This window comes from Sciurus vulgaris (genome assembly GCF_902686455.1).
Source record: "Sciurus vulgaris genome assembly, chromosome: 5".
NCBI classification, from domain to species: Eukaryota; Metazoa; Chordata; class Mammalia; order Rodentia; family Sciuridae; genus Sciurus; species Sciurus vulgaris.
Genome location: NC_136465.1, coordinates 89731242 through 89745798, shown reverse-complemented (window position 1 = coordinate 89745798; position 14557 = coordinate 89731242). Strand labels below are relative to the sequence as shown.

At 35.4% G+C, this 14557-nt stretch overlaps 1 protein-coding gene across 1 annotated transcript in view; it reads left to right on the top strand.

Annotated features, from left to right (window-relative positions):
• GYS2 (glycogen synthase 2) overlaps positions 1-14557 on the top strand; it is an 80485-nt gene that overhangs the window by 21348 nt on the left and 44580 nt on the right. The window contains exons 5-11 of the mRNA XM_079141481.1: positions 1790-1934; positions 7054-7171; positions 7467-7587; positions 9087-9193; positions 9836-9895; positions 10374-10452; positions 11222-11335. Coding sequence (XP_078997607.1) covers positions 1790-1934; positions 7054-7171; positions 7467-7587; positions 9087-9193; positions 9836-9895; positions 10374-10452; positions 11222-11335 — 744 coding nt within the window. The remainder of the gene's footprint in view (positions 1-1789; positions 1935-7053; positions 7172-7466; positions 7588-9086; positions 9194-9835; positions 9896-10373; positions 10453-11221; positions 11336-14557) is intronic.

Below are 14557 nucleotides of genomic sequence, written 5' to 3'. Positions count from 1 at the left end.
ATTCCAGAGGTGATACTGACAACATGAACACATATTAATGAGTAAGAAGTATGTTGCCTTATCCCTAGTCAAAGATCAGGTCTTGCTCTGATCTTATGCCTTATTCAGAAACATATTCATTTCTACATGATTTTCACCTGTTTTTCCACTAGTTTATAAGCTCCCTAAGGTAACATGTACACAAAAATTACTGAAGAAATGCTGGTTGAATGAGAGATTTGGTGGAATGAAGGAGAGAACCCATTTTCAGTATTTAAGAAAATGTCCACAGATCTGAGCAGGCCATGAAGAGCCCTGATTCAAACATCTTCACAAATATGGCTGCAAATTCCACAGTCATAAAAGAAGGAACAAAAAATATCCTTGTCTCAGTCATTAGAATCATTTAATGAGTCTTTTCTTTTTTAGCATTTTCTTCTCTAGTGAGCTGACATGTTGGTAGACCTGGAATCACAGTGATAAAAACCCAAGTGAGGAACAAGTTTTGGAATCAGATTGGGGATCAATTTAGGGTTCTTGTAAAATAGTTAATAAGAATGTGACTTGGACAAGTTTCCTCACCACTAAATGGTTTGATTTCCCCCTCTATACAATGAAGATAAAATTCATGTGTTGTGGTTTGGATATGAAGGGTCCCCTAAAGACTCATGTTTTGAAGATTGGTTCCCCAATGTAGCAGTGTTCAGAGGTGGAGCTCTGGGGAAGCAGAGCACTGGAGGTGTGCACTTAGGAACTCTATCTTTTTCCTGCTTCTGTCCCTCCGCTTCCTGGATGCCATGAGCTGAAAAACTTTCCTCTGCCACTCGCTTCTGCCATGATGCTCTGCCTTACCTCAGGCCCAGAGCAATGGAGCCAGCTGACCATAGACTGAACCTCTGAAATTGAGAACAGGAATAGAGCCTTCCTCCTTTCAGTTGTTTTTGTTAGGTATTTTGGTCACAGAGAAGAAGAGCTGACTAACACAACACATTTCAGCATTTTAAGGGGATTAAATATGATATTGTGCTCAGGAGAGTGGCTAGCAAATGGTGTTAAAAAGCTCAGTGCTGATAAAATGCCAGAAATTTTACATCCTCTTTTCTCTTAAGACACTACTAGTACCCTACAATGATATGTGAGGCATAAAATTCAGTGAAATGTCAGAAGCCCACAACAAGTGCCAATTTTGAGTGATTGTTAGGAGTTTGACTATTTTTTTTTTAAGTTAAAATGCCCAGAATGAGGGATGATTCCACAATCTAACACACTATCTAATTAAAGTAAGGATCACTCTTTGAATTTATGAAGTGTGTTCTCTTTTCAGATTCCCTTCAGTGCATTAAGGATGATAATAATTATCCTTATTTTCAGTGTCAGTTTTAATGTCAGTTTTGTTTTGTAGTTTATGGGAAAATATGATAAAGTACTTTAGGAAAAGGAATTTTTCCTGTTTTTAGAAAATGTGGGATAAGTAAAATTATAATAAAAATGCCCCAAATTCAAAAATTCCATGTGATTATAGCAAAATGGAAACATCACTTACTTAGAGGACTTAATAGTAGTTTACATCACTTACTTAGGGTACTTAATAACATCTTAAAAGAAGAAATCAAGAAAAAAACGCTATTGAAAACATCAATAGTTATGTATTTTAGCAATGAGCTTAATACAAATTTATCAGTACTTTTATTGTGGTCATGCAGTTTTCCACAGCCTTGAAGAAAGACAGTTCATAAAATGTGTGACTTTGGTTTGCTCCTGAAGAAGAATCAGTGTAAGCAAATGTATGCTTATTTTTTTTTTTTAACAGTTTAACATAGACAAAGAGGCTGGGGAAAGGCAGATTTACCACCGCTACTGCATGGAGCGAGCTTCTGTTCACTGTGCTCACGTGTTCACCACAGTTTCTGAAATAACAGCAATCGAAGCAGAACATATGTTGAAGAGAAAGCCTGGTAATTATTACCACTGCATTTGTCACCTCACCTATCTTCCAACTGCAAATGATATTAGAGTATGAAGATTGTTTTTCCAGAATAAGTATTAGTTAGATGAAAAATTGTACTTATTGTTACCATTTAAATCTTTACATGCATTTGAACTCTTAATTTTGGTAGGTTTGCTATTGCTGGAATATAGGAAGAGTTAAACTTGTGCTTATTGAATAAGTGAGTTATACTTTTAAAGCCCTAAGTCTGAACAGAGTTGTCATGACTTGTAAAATATAAGATGACTAACTTGGCATTTCTCTTTTAAGAAAATGAAAATGAAGGAGATATTATAAATTTGTGTGAATTATCCCAGTCCTACATCTCGTGATATTATCTAATTGGTGCTGTTTTTTAGTAGCCTGTTTTACCTCTCCCCAGAACTCCTTGTAAATTTTTCTAGAAACCATTTCTAAAGTCTACCAGATTTTGCAGTGAAAAGAAGTGTGTTCATAAAGCATCACGTGGCCACAGCTGATTGGTGCAGAAGTAAACATCTGATATAAGTTGGGCCAATCAGAATGCTCCCACACGTGCCAGTCTGAACAGATGAGTCTATTTGAGTGCACTCTTGTCTTGGCAGTGTCCCTTTTTCTATTCTGATCCACTGGATACAAAGAAGGTTAGACTACAAACACTTGAGTGTCTAGAGGAGGTATTTCAAGGTGTTAAATCACACAAACAAAAAAGCAAGAATTCAAGTAATGAATAGTGATAGCATGACCATTTATGGTATGTCTTCTTTCCAAAGATCCTCTTGGATTTTTGAATTCTCTTGGATTCTCACACTCCGGCTACTTACAGGAGTTTGCACCATTGATGTGCTCATATCTCTCCTGGATCCTCCTGTTTTCTCCATGTATAGTATCCTTTTCTGTTTTTCTTTTTGTGATACCAGGGATTGAACCCCAAGGGTGCTTAATCACTGAGCCACATCCCCAGCCCTTTTTTATATTTTATTTAGAGACAAGGTCTCCCTGAGTTGCTAAGTGCCTCACTAATCCGCTGAGGCTGGCTTTGAATTCGCAATTCTCCTGCCTCAGTCCTCCAACTTGCTGGGATTACAGGCTACAGTGTCCGTTTCTGAACTTGACAAACATGCCTCTCTTGAGGTAGCTACCCTGTCAAATGTCTAGGCAATCTCCTCTTTTCTCCTGATGCCAACTACGTTGGAAGAGTAAAACCAGGAATACAACTTCAGAGTAATGGTAAAAAACGTGGACTTAATGTTAAACTGCCTGAATTCAGTATCAAAAATGATTGGGGGCTGAGTACGTTACTAGCTGTGTGACACTGTAAAAGTTATTTAAGCTCCCTGTGCCTTATTAGCATAATATAGATAATAATCCTACCTCTAATGTAGAAAGGTTGCAGTGGTTTAGAGTTAATATATGGAAAGAACTCAATACCTGGTTCACATAAATATTCATAAAAAGTTAACAACTGTTATTTGGTATGAATTACTGTCTAGATTTTCTCAGGTTTTCTGTGTCACTGACTGCCCACAAGCTAGCTGCAAATGGAAGTTCCAATAGAACTATAAACATTTTGGTTTAGTCCACTTAATGATTAGTGATGGAAATACATAGGGGCTCTGATTGGAATTGTGAAATCTTTGAATGTTTATGGCTAACGGAGGTCAATGCACTTTTAGTAGATCATGAAATATATAAACTTACTCAAAAGCATTCTAAAAAGAAAAAAAGTATTATGTGGAAGCACCATGTTTTTGTATTTTCTAATTTTTCTTGAAGTTCTCTCAAGTTAAGAGTATAACTAAAAAAAAAGAAAAAAAAATTCCAGGTAAGATCTGTAGTTAGGTTTAAATGTACTTCTAGCACGTGATTCCAACAGAGAAGTTGTGCACACAGTAAACTCCACATTTGTTGAACTTTAGGAGGAACATTCAATCAAGTAACTAAATGTAATGCATTTTATAGTGAATTCTAAAGTAATAAAATATACTCTATGTTTAACAACAACAACAACAACAAGAGTATAACTATAAGTACAATGCTAATGGCAAGCTCTCTAGGCAAGAGATAAGTGTTGACTGGGTCAACAGCTGAGACAGAACCAGATTTTTTTTTTAAAAATCACTGTTATTAATTGGCAGAAGACCTATTCATTACTGAATTATTGTTGTTGTTGTTTTGTATTTATGTGTTTGGTAGTGGGAATTGAAGCCAGAGGCACTTTATTACTTAGTCACATCCCCAAACCTTTTTTTAAAAATTTGAGACAGGGTCTTGCTAAGTTGCTGAGGCTGGCCTCAAACTTGTGATCTTCCTTTTTTCAACCTCACAAGTTGGGATTTTAGGTGGGCAGTATCATGCCCACTTGTATTGTTTTGTCATAAGTTTGACTCAATGTCTAATGTTGAAAAGATGATATTTTGTTTAAAATATTGGAGAGAAGGCAATGTTACAAATTTACAAATTACAATTACTAATTAGTAAATACAATTGAATATAATATGTGCCTTAAATGGCATATGATGGTGTTTTTGACATAGTGTTTACACTTGAATAAGTTATTAGTTTTGCTATTATTGATTTTTGAGCCCATGGTAATACTTTGAACTTTAGCTGCCATCTTTTAGTCAACTTTTCCAACATCTTCAGAGAAGTGAATGACACCAACATTGTCTTCTATCTGGAAACAATAGCAAGATGTTCATTCCCAAAGTTGCTTTCAGGGAGAGGGAAAAATCAGGGAGAAGTGGAAAGGATATGTTTTCAAGGCATATCTTAGGAGTTTTGATATTTCAGTGATTGTAAAGAATTAATAATATAAAAAATTAAATTTACATAAACTAAATTAATTAATAAAATGAAATTGAAATTGAAAGAAATACCAAATGTAGAGGGGAGGTGCTCACAAATTGGAGATACTCTTGCTTGTATAGTAAACATTGAGAAGATCCTTTTACTTTTTTATTTTTTTTGAAAGGATCCTTTTATATAATTAAAGTCTATATTAGATCTTTATTCTAGAGAAAAATGTACAATTTTAATTATGTCATTATGTAAGAGCACTTATACAATTCCATATTTATCAATGAGGCATAAAAACATGTCTTAAACCTTATTTGTTAAGCTACGTAGACAGTGGTGTGCTAGAACCAATTCACTCTGACTTGCAAAGTTTGTTTGTTAAACTTCAGGATATTTGTGAGCGAGCTGTCAAACACAGCCATTAATAACTATGTCAACACTCAAAAGACATCATGTCCTAATTATTTCACATTTTAGTATATACTCTTAGTGGGGTGTGTGTGTGTGTGTGTGTGTGTGTGTGTGTGTGTGTGTATTCTATATATAATACAATTTATATAATATAAATAACTTTATATTTTTCACTCATATAGTGGAAACACTATCATGATGTTAGTAAAATACATGTTCGGTACAGACACAATTTTCTTCAAGTATTTATTAGTATTGTATACAGGAGTAGTTGACCCTAGGTATCTAAGGATTTGCATCCATGCATCTAAGTAATCCTGGATCAGAAATACTTGAAAAAAATTGTGTCTTTACTAATTATATATTTTTTGTCATTATTTTCTAAACAACGTGGTATAACAATTATATACATAGAATTTGCATTGTATTACAATCTAAAGAAGTATGGTAATCTAAAGATGATTTAAAGTTTATGAGAGGATGTGATAAGTTTTATTCAATTCTACTATTGTATTTTATTTTATTTTTGGACCCTGTAAATATGTTTAATTAGTATGTGTCAATTTAAAAATAAAAAATAATGAAAAGTTATTTTTCATAACAAATTATAATCCAATCCCATTGAAAATAAGAATACAATTACTTGTTTTAAATAATAATTTCATGTAACAAATTTAATTTGTGACATTATCCATGCAAGTATTGCTATAAAATCTTCTGAAACAGAGAGATCAGGACTAGACATGTACACAGAAAATGGAGAGAAGACATGAATTGCTGGGCAGTGATCTCCTGAGCTACTTCAATGAGCAGGTGTACCACCATTCCTTAGTCTCTGATGTACATGAGTATAGAGACCACCAGGCGAGCTCAGGAGGGACCATGCCAAGTGGTACCCACAGCCTGGGATAGCTTGGCCATAGGAGGATGTCTGCTGGGTTCCAATTCTGAGATGGGGACATCAGGAGGTGAGGGTAGTAACCCCTGTCTTCTATCTTCAGTATAATCTCATGACCTGTGAGGTTTTCCCAGGTCTCATTCCATCTCTCCCTACTCTCTTTAGTTCTGTCTGAAACTCTGTGGTTAAAGACCCAGAAATGGGAAGGCCCTATCTCCGTTCATCCCCTTATGGGCAAGACCTCCTTTTCCTACACCATTTTATATGGAACTTCAGCATCCACAGATTTTCTTATCCAAGAGGATCCTAGACCCAATCTTCCATGAAAACTGAGGGACAACTATGTAGCAAATGCCAGATTACTTAGTAAAAACTTGTAAAAATAATTTTTTTAACATAAGAAATGTTTGAGAAACTTGGGATCACTTCTAGAGAACAATCTTGCAATTGTAAAAGATTATCAAAACAAAATGACATATTTCTAATTCTAACTCAAATCTCCATTGCAAAAATTACCATTTCTGGGTGTTAAACTTTTTGATACAGCTTCTTTTTTCCCCTTTGCTTTTGTTTTTAGTGCTTCTAAATGTGATAACCCATGTAATCAGTTGAATAGGTGGTTTCCACTGTGTACTCTGAGTAATCACTGTCTTATTGAAGATCAATATATTGAAAACCAAGAATGTCTTCTTGCCAGAACAAAAATTTTGAGGCATAATGAATCAGTTGTATTAGAAAGAAGAAATTAGAACTGACAAATCAGAAATAAGAAACTTCATTTCATTATATGAATCATTCATTATTTTTTAGATCAGGTACTCCTGGTTTCTTATTTCCATCAAAAGACTGAATTCTGAAGTTTTATGCATTTTAAATTCTATGGTCCCAAACTGAAAATGTTAATCTAATTTTACAGATTTAAGAACACCTTTTCTTCCCTATAATGTTACTTACTACTACCTGTCAAAGGAGAATTTTCACTTTTGTTCTGCTTTTCCAGATGTAATTACTCCAAATGGCTTGAATGTTAAGAAATTTTCAGCAGTGCATGAGTTTCAGAATCTCCATGCCATGTACAAGGCCAGAATCCAAGATTTTGTTCGAGGTCATTTTTATGGGTATGCTTTTCTTGGCTATTTATTTATTTGTTTCTTTAGGCACTGGGGATTGACCCTAGTGATTTGCTCACACCACACAAATTCTTTACCATTCCTAGTCCATGCTTTTCTTTCTAAAAAAAAAAAAAAAAAAAAAAAAATTAGCATGTGATTTTCCAGATCTTTAGTAGAGAGAAAGCAGGATTGTTTTAGTAAATGTTTCTCTTTCCCAATTCCTCTGTACTCCAACAGAATTCATGTGTACATTTTGTTGCTGTTGCCTTATTTAATCTGAAACTGTTTTGCTTCATTTTAGTCATCTGGACTTCGATCTTGAAAAGACTTTATTTCTTTTCATTGCTGGGAGGTATGAGTTTTCAAACAAAGGAGCCGACATCTTCCTAGAATCCTTATCCAGGCTGAACTTCCTGCTGAGGGTAAGAAAGCTCTAGGGAAGGACACAATCAATGCTCTTATAGGGACAACTTTCTTCTGTGAGAGTGAAAAACTTTCTGGCTTCTTAAATAGCTTGCAGGAAGAGGTATGATTTTGAACACTTATAATGATAACCTTATCCTGAAAGTTTATTGTATTGTTCATCTGTGTATTAATCTATGTTGTCAAGTACATTTTCAAAAGAGAACCTCATATCATATGTGCTGTTATAAGAAGTTGATATAACATCCCTTTTCCCTCACAGGAGTTTATGATCATTTGAAAGATAAATATGGAGCAGTGAGTGAATAGAGAACAAATTATCACTCTTTTTTAAAAACAAATGAAGATGTGGCTTGGGTATATCTCAATTGCAGTAGAAGATGTGGCTGGAGTACAAGACAAAAGATGTCCTAATACTGACCTGGGTATTATAGCACTTAGCCATCCAATCACAGGTGTCTCTGACCATTGACACCCTCCTCCAACTCAAGTAGGCCTTCAGAGTAGCATGTGCCTCGTGGCTGCCCGCCAAGCTCTACAGCACTAGCTCTCTGTAGAATAGGACAGGCATATGCCAACTGTTCCTCTCCAACTCACTAGCCATATCAGGCCCAACTACAGAGGTCACATACTTAATGGTCAAATTCTCCACACTCAGGAGCTAGTCAATCATTTTTGGAATATACAAACATGCCTACGTTTGCAGTTGGAGTTTATACATTTACTCCCAAAGCTGTTAGGCTAATAGCATTTGTGGGAAATGGAAAAGAATCATGGATTTTAGACTCAAAATCATCAGTTTAAATCTCAACTTTGTTCTAAGGAGCTCAGAAGAAATATTAAACCTTTCATGGCTCCCTTTTGATATTGATAAAATGAGGAGAGTGATATCTATTGTATATGATTTTTATGAGGACTGGGTCAAATTATGTGTTTTAAGTGCCCTAGCAAGTTGTCTGCTACACAGAGATGGTGAGCCCATACATATTCCCTTACTTTATCAAAATGCAACATAAGGAAAATCAAGACATTTAACAGAAAAACGCAAATAATCTATTGGTGCCAATCAATGTGAATAAGCTAAAAAAACTTAAAAGAACAAACTAGAAGTCAATCCTCATTGAATTTCTCATCTTAAATTTTAAAGGGTCAATTTTAGCCTTGATATATCAGCTCATATTTATTTATTTATTTTTTAACCACAGAAATGCACAGTGATATGAATAGCATTTGTTATCTATTTTAGCTACTGGATGCCATGAAAATATTTTGTTCGAACTGTTCATTGAACTGTTCATTTCAGTCTTGCCTGAAAGCCAGATTTAGATTAAAATTGCCAAAAATGTCTTGGGAAGATAGAAATCATTTCTCTGTGAATCATAAATAAATCTATTTGTCTGAAGACATGTAAAAACACTATTTTTCAAAGTTTAATGTCCATCTGTCACATGCTTTTGCAATCTTTGACAGTTGACTCTGTTTTCTAATCCCTCATCAGATGCATAAAAGTAACGTCACAGCAGTGGTGTTTTTCATTATGCCTGCCAAGACAAATAATTTCAATGTGGAAACCCTGAAAGGACAGGCAGTGCGAAAACAGCTATGGTAATCTCACGTCTCATGAACCTCAAGCTATGAATGTGGAGGGATTTGTTTTGAAGTGCGTGATCTATGAGCGATCTCCCTGATTTTTTTTCCCCTAAGATTATTATAGCACAAATTGATTCTCTTCTATTGGGCTACTTTGTTGGATTATGTAACCCCTATAATATCATAGGTATTATTGGAAAATATTTGGAATGAGCAAACATGGAAGGAACAATGTTCTGTAGAAATCCTTAAAGATGGGTTGAATATGTTTTCAGGTTATAATTGTGAAAATTTTAAAATATATGCCAAAGTAAAGAGATTTCGTGTAGTGACTCCCTCCAGGCTCTGCCCAGATCCAGCACCATCGACAAGTTTCCACTTGTTGTCTCTGTACCTTCACTCCCTGCTCTCTACCAACCCCTGATCACCATCAAGCAAAATAGTTTAAGCTCTCTGGGTTGATCAAAGTGTTCTGTTGTCTCAGCTTTGAGGTTTTTCATTCAAGTTAAATTGGCAAATAGAAAAATAATAGAAGAATCTGTACAGAGGATACTTGTACAATTGCAAAAATGCTGATGAAACAATGATATCATTATGACAAATGAAGATCAAAAGTTATAATGCTGTCTAAATTAAAAATCTTTCCACTTCAAACAGGGACACTGTGCATTCTATGAAGGAAAAATTTGGAAAGAAACTCTATGATGCCTTATTGAGGTAGGTATTCAAAAAAACTAACACTTTGAACATTTAGGACTTCACTATTCAAACGTAACCATTCAGACACTATCACGTATTTACTTTGTTCTAAATACAAAGGAAGTAATAGTCTTTGAAGATATGTTGTCATGTGAATGGTGTTTTATGCTTCATTTGACAAACATCAGTAAATAGCTTGAATGTATGAGCACATATTTGCTTATGCTGGCAGGTTCTAAGTCCATGGGAACTCTTTACAGGTTAATATGTCAATCTGAAACAGAGGGTGAACTCAAGTCAAGATGGAGATTGATATACATACATATATATTGGTAATGATGAATATTTATATATCTAATTTGTACTTATTTACATGTTAAATTAACATAATAATATGGATAACATAAATAAAATATATGTGCATATGTCTGACATTCAGAAAGCAATTATTGTCAACTGTTTTTACTTTTACTATTAACATTTTTTTTCTTCACAGAGGAGAAATTCCTGACATGAATGATATTTTGGATCGAGATGACTTAACAATTATGAAAAGAGCCATCTTTTCAACTCAGGTAAAAAGGAAAAAAATGCCCACCACTTCTCATAACTATTAAAATCAATTTAAGTCAAAATTTTAATTTGTTGGAATGTACTAATTCGGGAAATTTTTAAAGTTGATGGTTAGAAAAGACATTCTCACATAGTTACTTGAATTGTGTCCTTTTGTGAGTAGTTGTAAGGATTTCTTTTAAAAATCTCAAGCAACATGTTTTTGTGTCCACTTGCAGAATTGATTTATAAATAATTCATCCAGTTTAAAAACTGTGTACACTGTACTAACAAAAAACAAGCCTTCTAAATTTTTCCAAAAATATAGAATTGTGTAACAGCAGAAAAAAACATGCATGTGTCTCAGTAGAATAGAATTATTGCAGAAAGGGTAAAACGTGTTAGGCATGCACTGGAACTTTCATCCTAAGAGGGAGGTACCAGGGGCAGGAGGGCAGTTCTGCTGGAAAATTCCAGTACAGTTCATCTGAATTAAGATTCCAGGACACCCTTATCTTCCAAATAAGTCCCCAAAGCAGTCGCAAAGTCTAGATCTTTCACATAGTATGGCTGCAGGTGGAAATAAAAGTTGCACGTGTTTACCCTCTGTCAAGAAAGTTCTCACGCCCATTATCGTTCTCTGAAACACACAAAACTTAGTCATGCTCATCAGTGTCATCTCCAAAGACTGGCAGCATAAAGGTAGCTTGAAATGTCAATGACCTATTGTTAAATTAGTCACCCTTATTAATTCTTTGCACAATTGACATTTTCATCCCTCCATTGCTTCAGCGACAGTCTTTACCTCCTGTGACCACTCACAACATGATTGATGACTCCACGGATCCCATCCTCAGCACCATAAGACGCATCGGGCTTTTCAACAGCCGTTCAGACAGAGTCAAGGTAGATCTAATTGGTTTTGTAGGCCACTTCACAATTATATGGAATAGATTTTTGGAGAATTGATCAGAAATCTTAGTTGTTTTAACACCTACCGGAGCTATCTTAAGTGTTTCTAAGTGAAATTAATTGCTTCCTCTTTTAGGCAATTACAATATAATGAATATTTTGGTGTCATTCTTGAAAACTAAAGTGTACTCGTGGGTTTGAGTCACAATTCCAGCACTCGTTGTACAATACTATCAATAATTATGAGAAAATTACCTAGTTTTCAACAATACAAATGTATTCTAAGAATTTCTTTAATGAAGGAATCTGATACTAACATGAATAATGTTTATTTTTTTTCCTGATAAAGTTCAATTTAAAGGGATAATATGAGAGACTTGCAGTTTTAGAGAATGTGTTTAGTTGTAATTTTCTATAGAAATTCATTCTTTTGATGCTGGAGATTCTGTAATGACTAGGCACAATGTTGCTTGCTGAGGGAGTTTACATGAGTAAGATCCAGTTTCTGCCACTGTGCGCTTAACCTGATGTTTATTGAGCCTGCTCTGTTCCAGCATGGTGTTGGGTGTGGGCAGCAAAGGTGAACTTGTAAACAGATGATTGCTTAACTCAGTTCCCTTCATCAATATTCAAGATGGAATTGGCCGTCACGAATTTTTTTATAAGCACCCCACTTTCCCTTTTTTTCTGGCACTTTTAACATATGACTTCCTTGAGAATTCTGTTATGATCTTTAGTGCCCCTCATGCCAGCCTCATATATACATTTGAACTTTTTTAAAATTCAAGTTCTATGAACTGTTCTGAAATCTCATTGTCTCCTGTATTTTTAAGAAACGTGCCTTATCAGTTTTTCTCTCTCTTTTTCCCTTTCTGTCTCTCTCAACGTCTCTCTGCACAGCATGTCAACATCCACTTGGCCTCATTCTTACATAGTTCATCGTAGACCTATAGTTGTCAATTTTTTGTTTCTTAGAAATGTAATGGTGGGCTGGGGAGATAGCTCAGTTGGTAGAGTGCTGGCCTCGTAAGCATAAGGCCCTGGGTTCAATCCCCAGCTCTGAAAAAAAAATGAAATAGTATTTTCATTTTCCTGCACATTTCTGTTTTTCTTACAAACTTTTTTGTCACACCCATTTTTGACTCTGGATCTTTCTATGAGTATGTGCCAGGTGCCTGGCATTTGTTATGAACAATACAGATAGCAGGGAGGCAGACTGGAAAGTGGGAGGAAAGATGATAGGTTATGAGGCAGGCCATGGTTGATGCTTCCCCTGCTCTTAGAAAACCTCAAGCTGGAAGGTCTCTTGGAGTTGGGAGTGATGAACAAAGAATACCATGCCAATCTATGTTTTGATTATATTTTCAGTGCTGGGATTAAATCCAGGGCCTCATACACACAAGGCAAGCTCTCTGCCACTGAGTCACACCTCCAGATCTAAAAAATTTTTTGAGATCAGTGAAAAAATTTCCCAGGAATGGATAAGCACTTATTTCCTAAAAATATTAAGCACTATTGTACTTTTGTGTCTTTGCAGATGTTATTATCTCTTTCTGAAATACCCTTATTGCAATCATTCTAACAGTTTATTTGGGAGCAAACCTGAAAGTCTTCTCTTCCTTACACCTTTGTCTAGCACACATTCCTCTACACCACAAGGAATAATTGCTCCCTTGTCTGCATTCTCACAGCTGTTAATATCTACAGTAACTATAGAAATTATCTCATTAAGTTATATATATAATATACATTTAAAATATATTAATATATATATTAAAATATATGTGTCCTCTGCTCCACAAAGACTGAGTTCTTTGAGGCAGTGATTGGGAACTCCCATTTGTATTGTCTCCATTTGGGTCCTCTCAGAAACTTATACCAAGGCAGGATTAGATACGCAAAAGTATTTCTGGAGGAAATGCCTGTGAAGGATAAAAGGACTGAAAGCAAGAGTAGGCCAGGAGATGCAGGTCAGACACCCATGAATGGAGACCAGGAAGAAGGAAACAGGAAGAGCCAGTGCACAGCGCAGTTCTAAAAATAGCTCAGCCTTTGTTTCCTTCTCTTTCTTTCCTTCCCCTCTCTCTCCCTTTCTTTCTTCCTTCTTTTCATAAAGGGAAGTTAAATGCATTTAGTGGAAAACTAGAATTAATACATTAGGTATTAAATATGCCAAAAACTACACACAGCAGCAGCAGCACTTATAATGACTCACAAAAGGCTAAAAGCAATAGTCTAAGACCACTTGACATGGCTTGTCAGTTTATGAAACTAAAACTGCACACGAACACGCACATGTACATGTATGCACACAAAAATAAAAACAAAAATGATTTTCAAGGACACAATCTACAACTAACAAAAATTCAGAAATATTTTGCAATGCTTTTTCTCTTAATACAAAAGATGACCATTATTGTGTGTGTGTGTGGGGGGGGGTATGTGTCAAATGGTTTACTGTTGAGTTATTTAAAATATGTTAGTGTTAGTATGTACGACTTTTTCCTGACTTTAGCAACCTTTCCTTTCTGTTTCATCTTCATGTACAACTTCCAGTTACCAAAACAGTTCCAGGATGGCAGACATATGGGTGCCTTCTTCTATGAGCAATTCAACAGTTTTAATAGGGATTCCTATTAATAGCAATAGGGATTTCCCAAGCAGAAGTTGCCCATTAAAGGAGTCACTTGTTGGGAATAAATGGGTTGGCAGCAGTACCTGTCTCCACCAGTCTATAAACGAGGAGCAGCTGCTGTAATAGACCCAGAAGCAGCAGGCAGTTGGGGCTGTCAGTCAAGATCCCTGGGCCAGGATCTCTTGAAAGAAATTGGAGCTGTATTTCCAGAACTGCCACATTTACAAAGACTGCCAAGTCCTCTCTGACTTGAAATCCCTGCCACTTTTTTAATTTGCAAGTTTACTTAATCTGCATGTATCTCAGTCTTCTCATCTGTAAAATGGTGGTAAAATAGTCACTTATGCCTAGAATTGTGAAGGTTAAATAAAAAGTAAATTCTACATTTAGCACAGTGCCTGGCACATCGTGAATGCATACAAATATTTGCTGGTAAATGGATGGAACTGGAGAACATGTTAAAGGAAATAAGCCAGACTCAGAAAATCAAGGGTTGAATGTTTTCTCTCACATATGAAAGCTAGAAAGGAATAAAAAAATAAAAAAGGATGTCACAAAAGTAGAAGGGAGACCAATAGAAT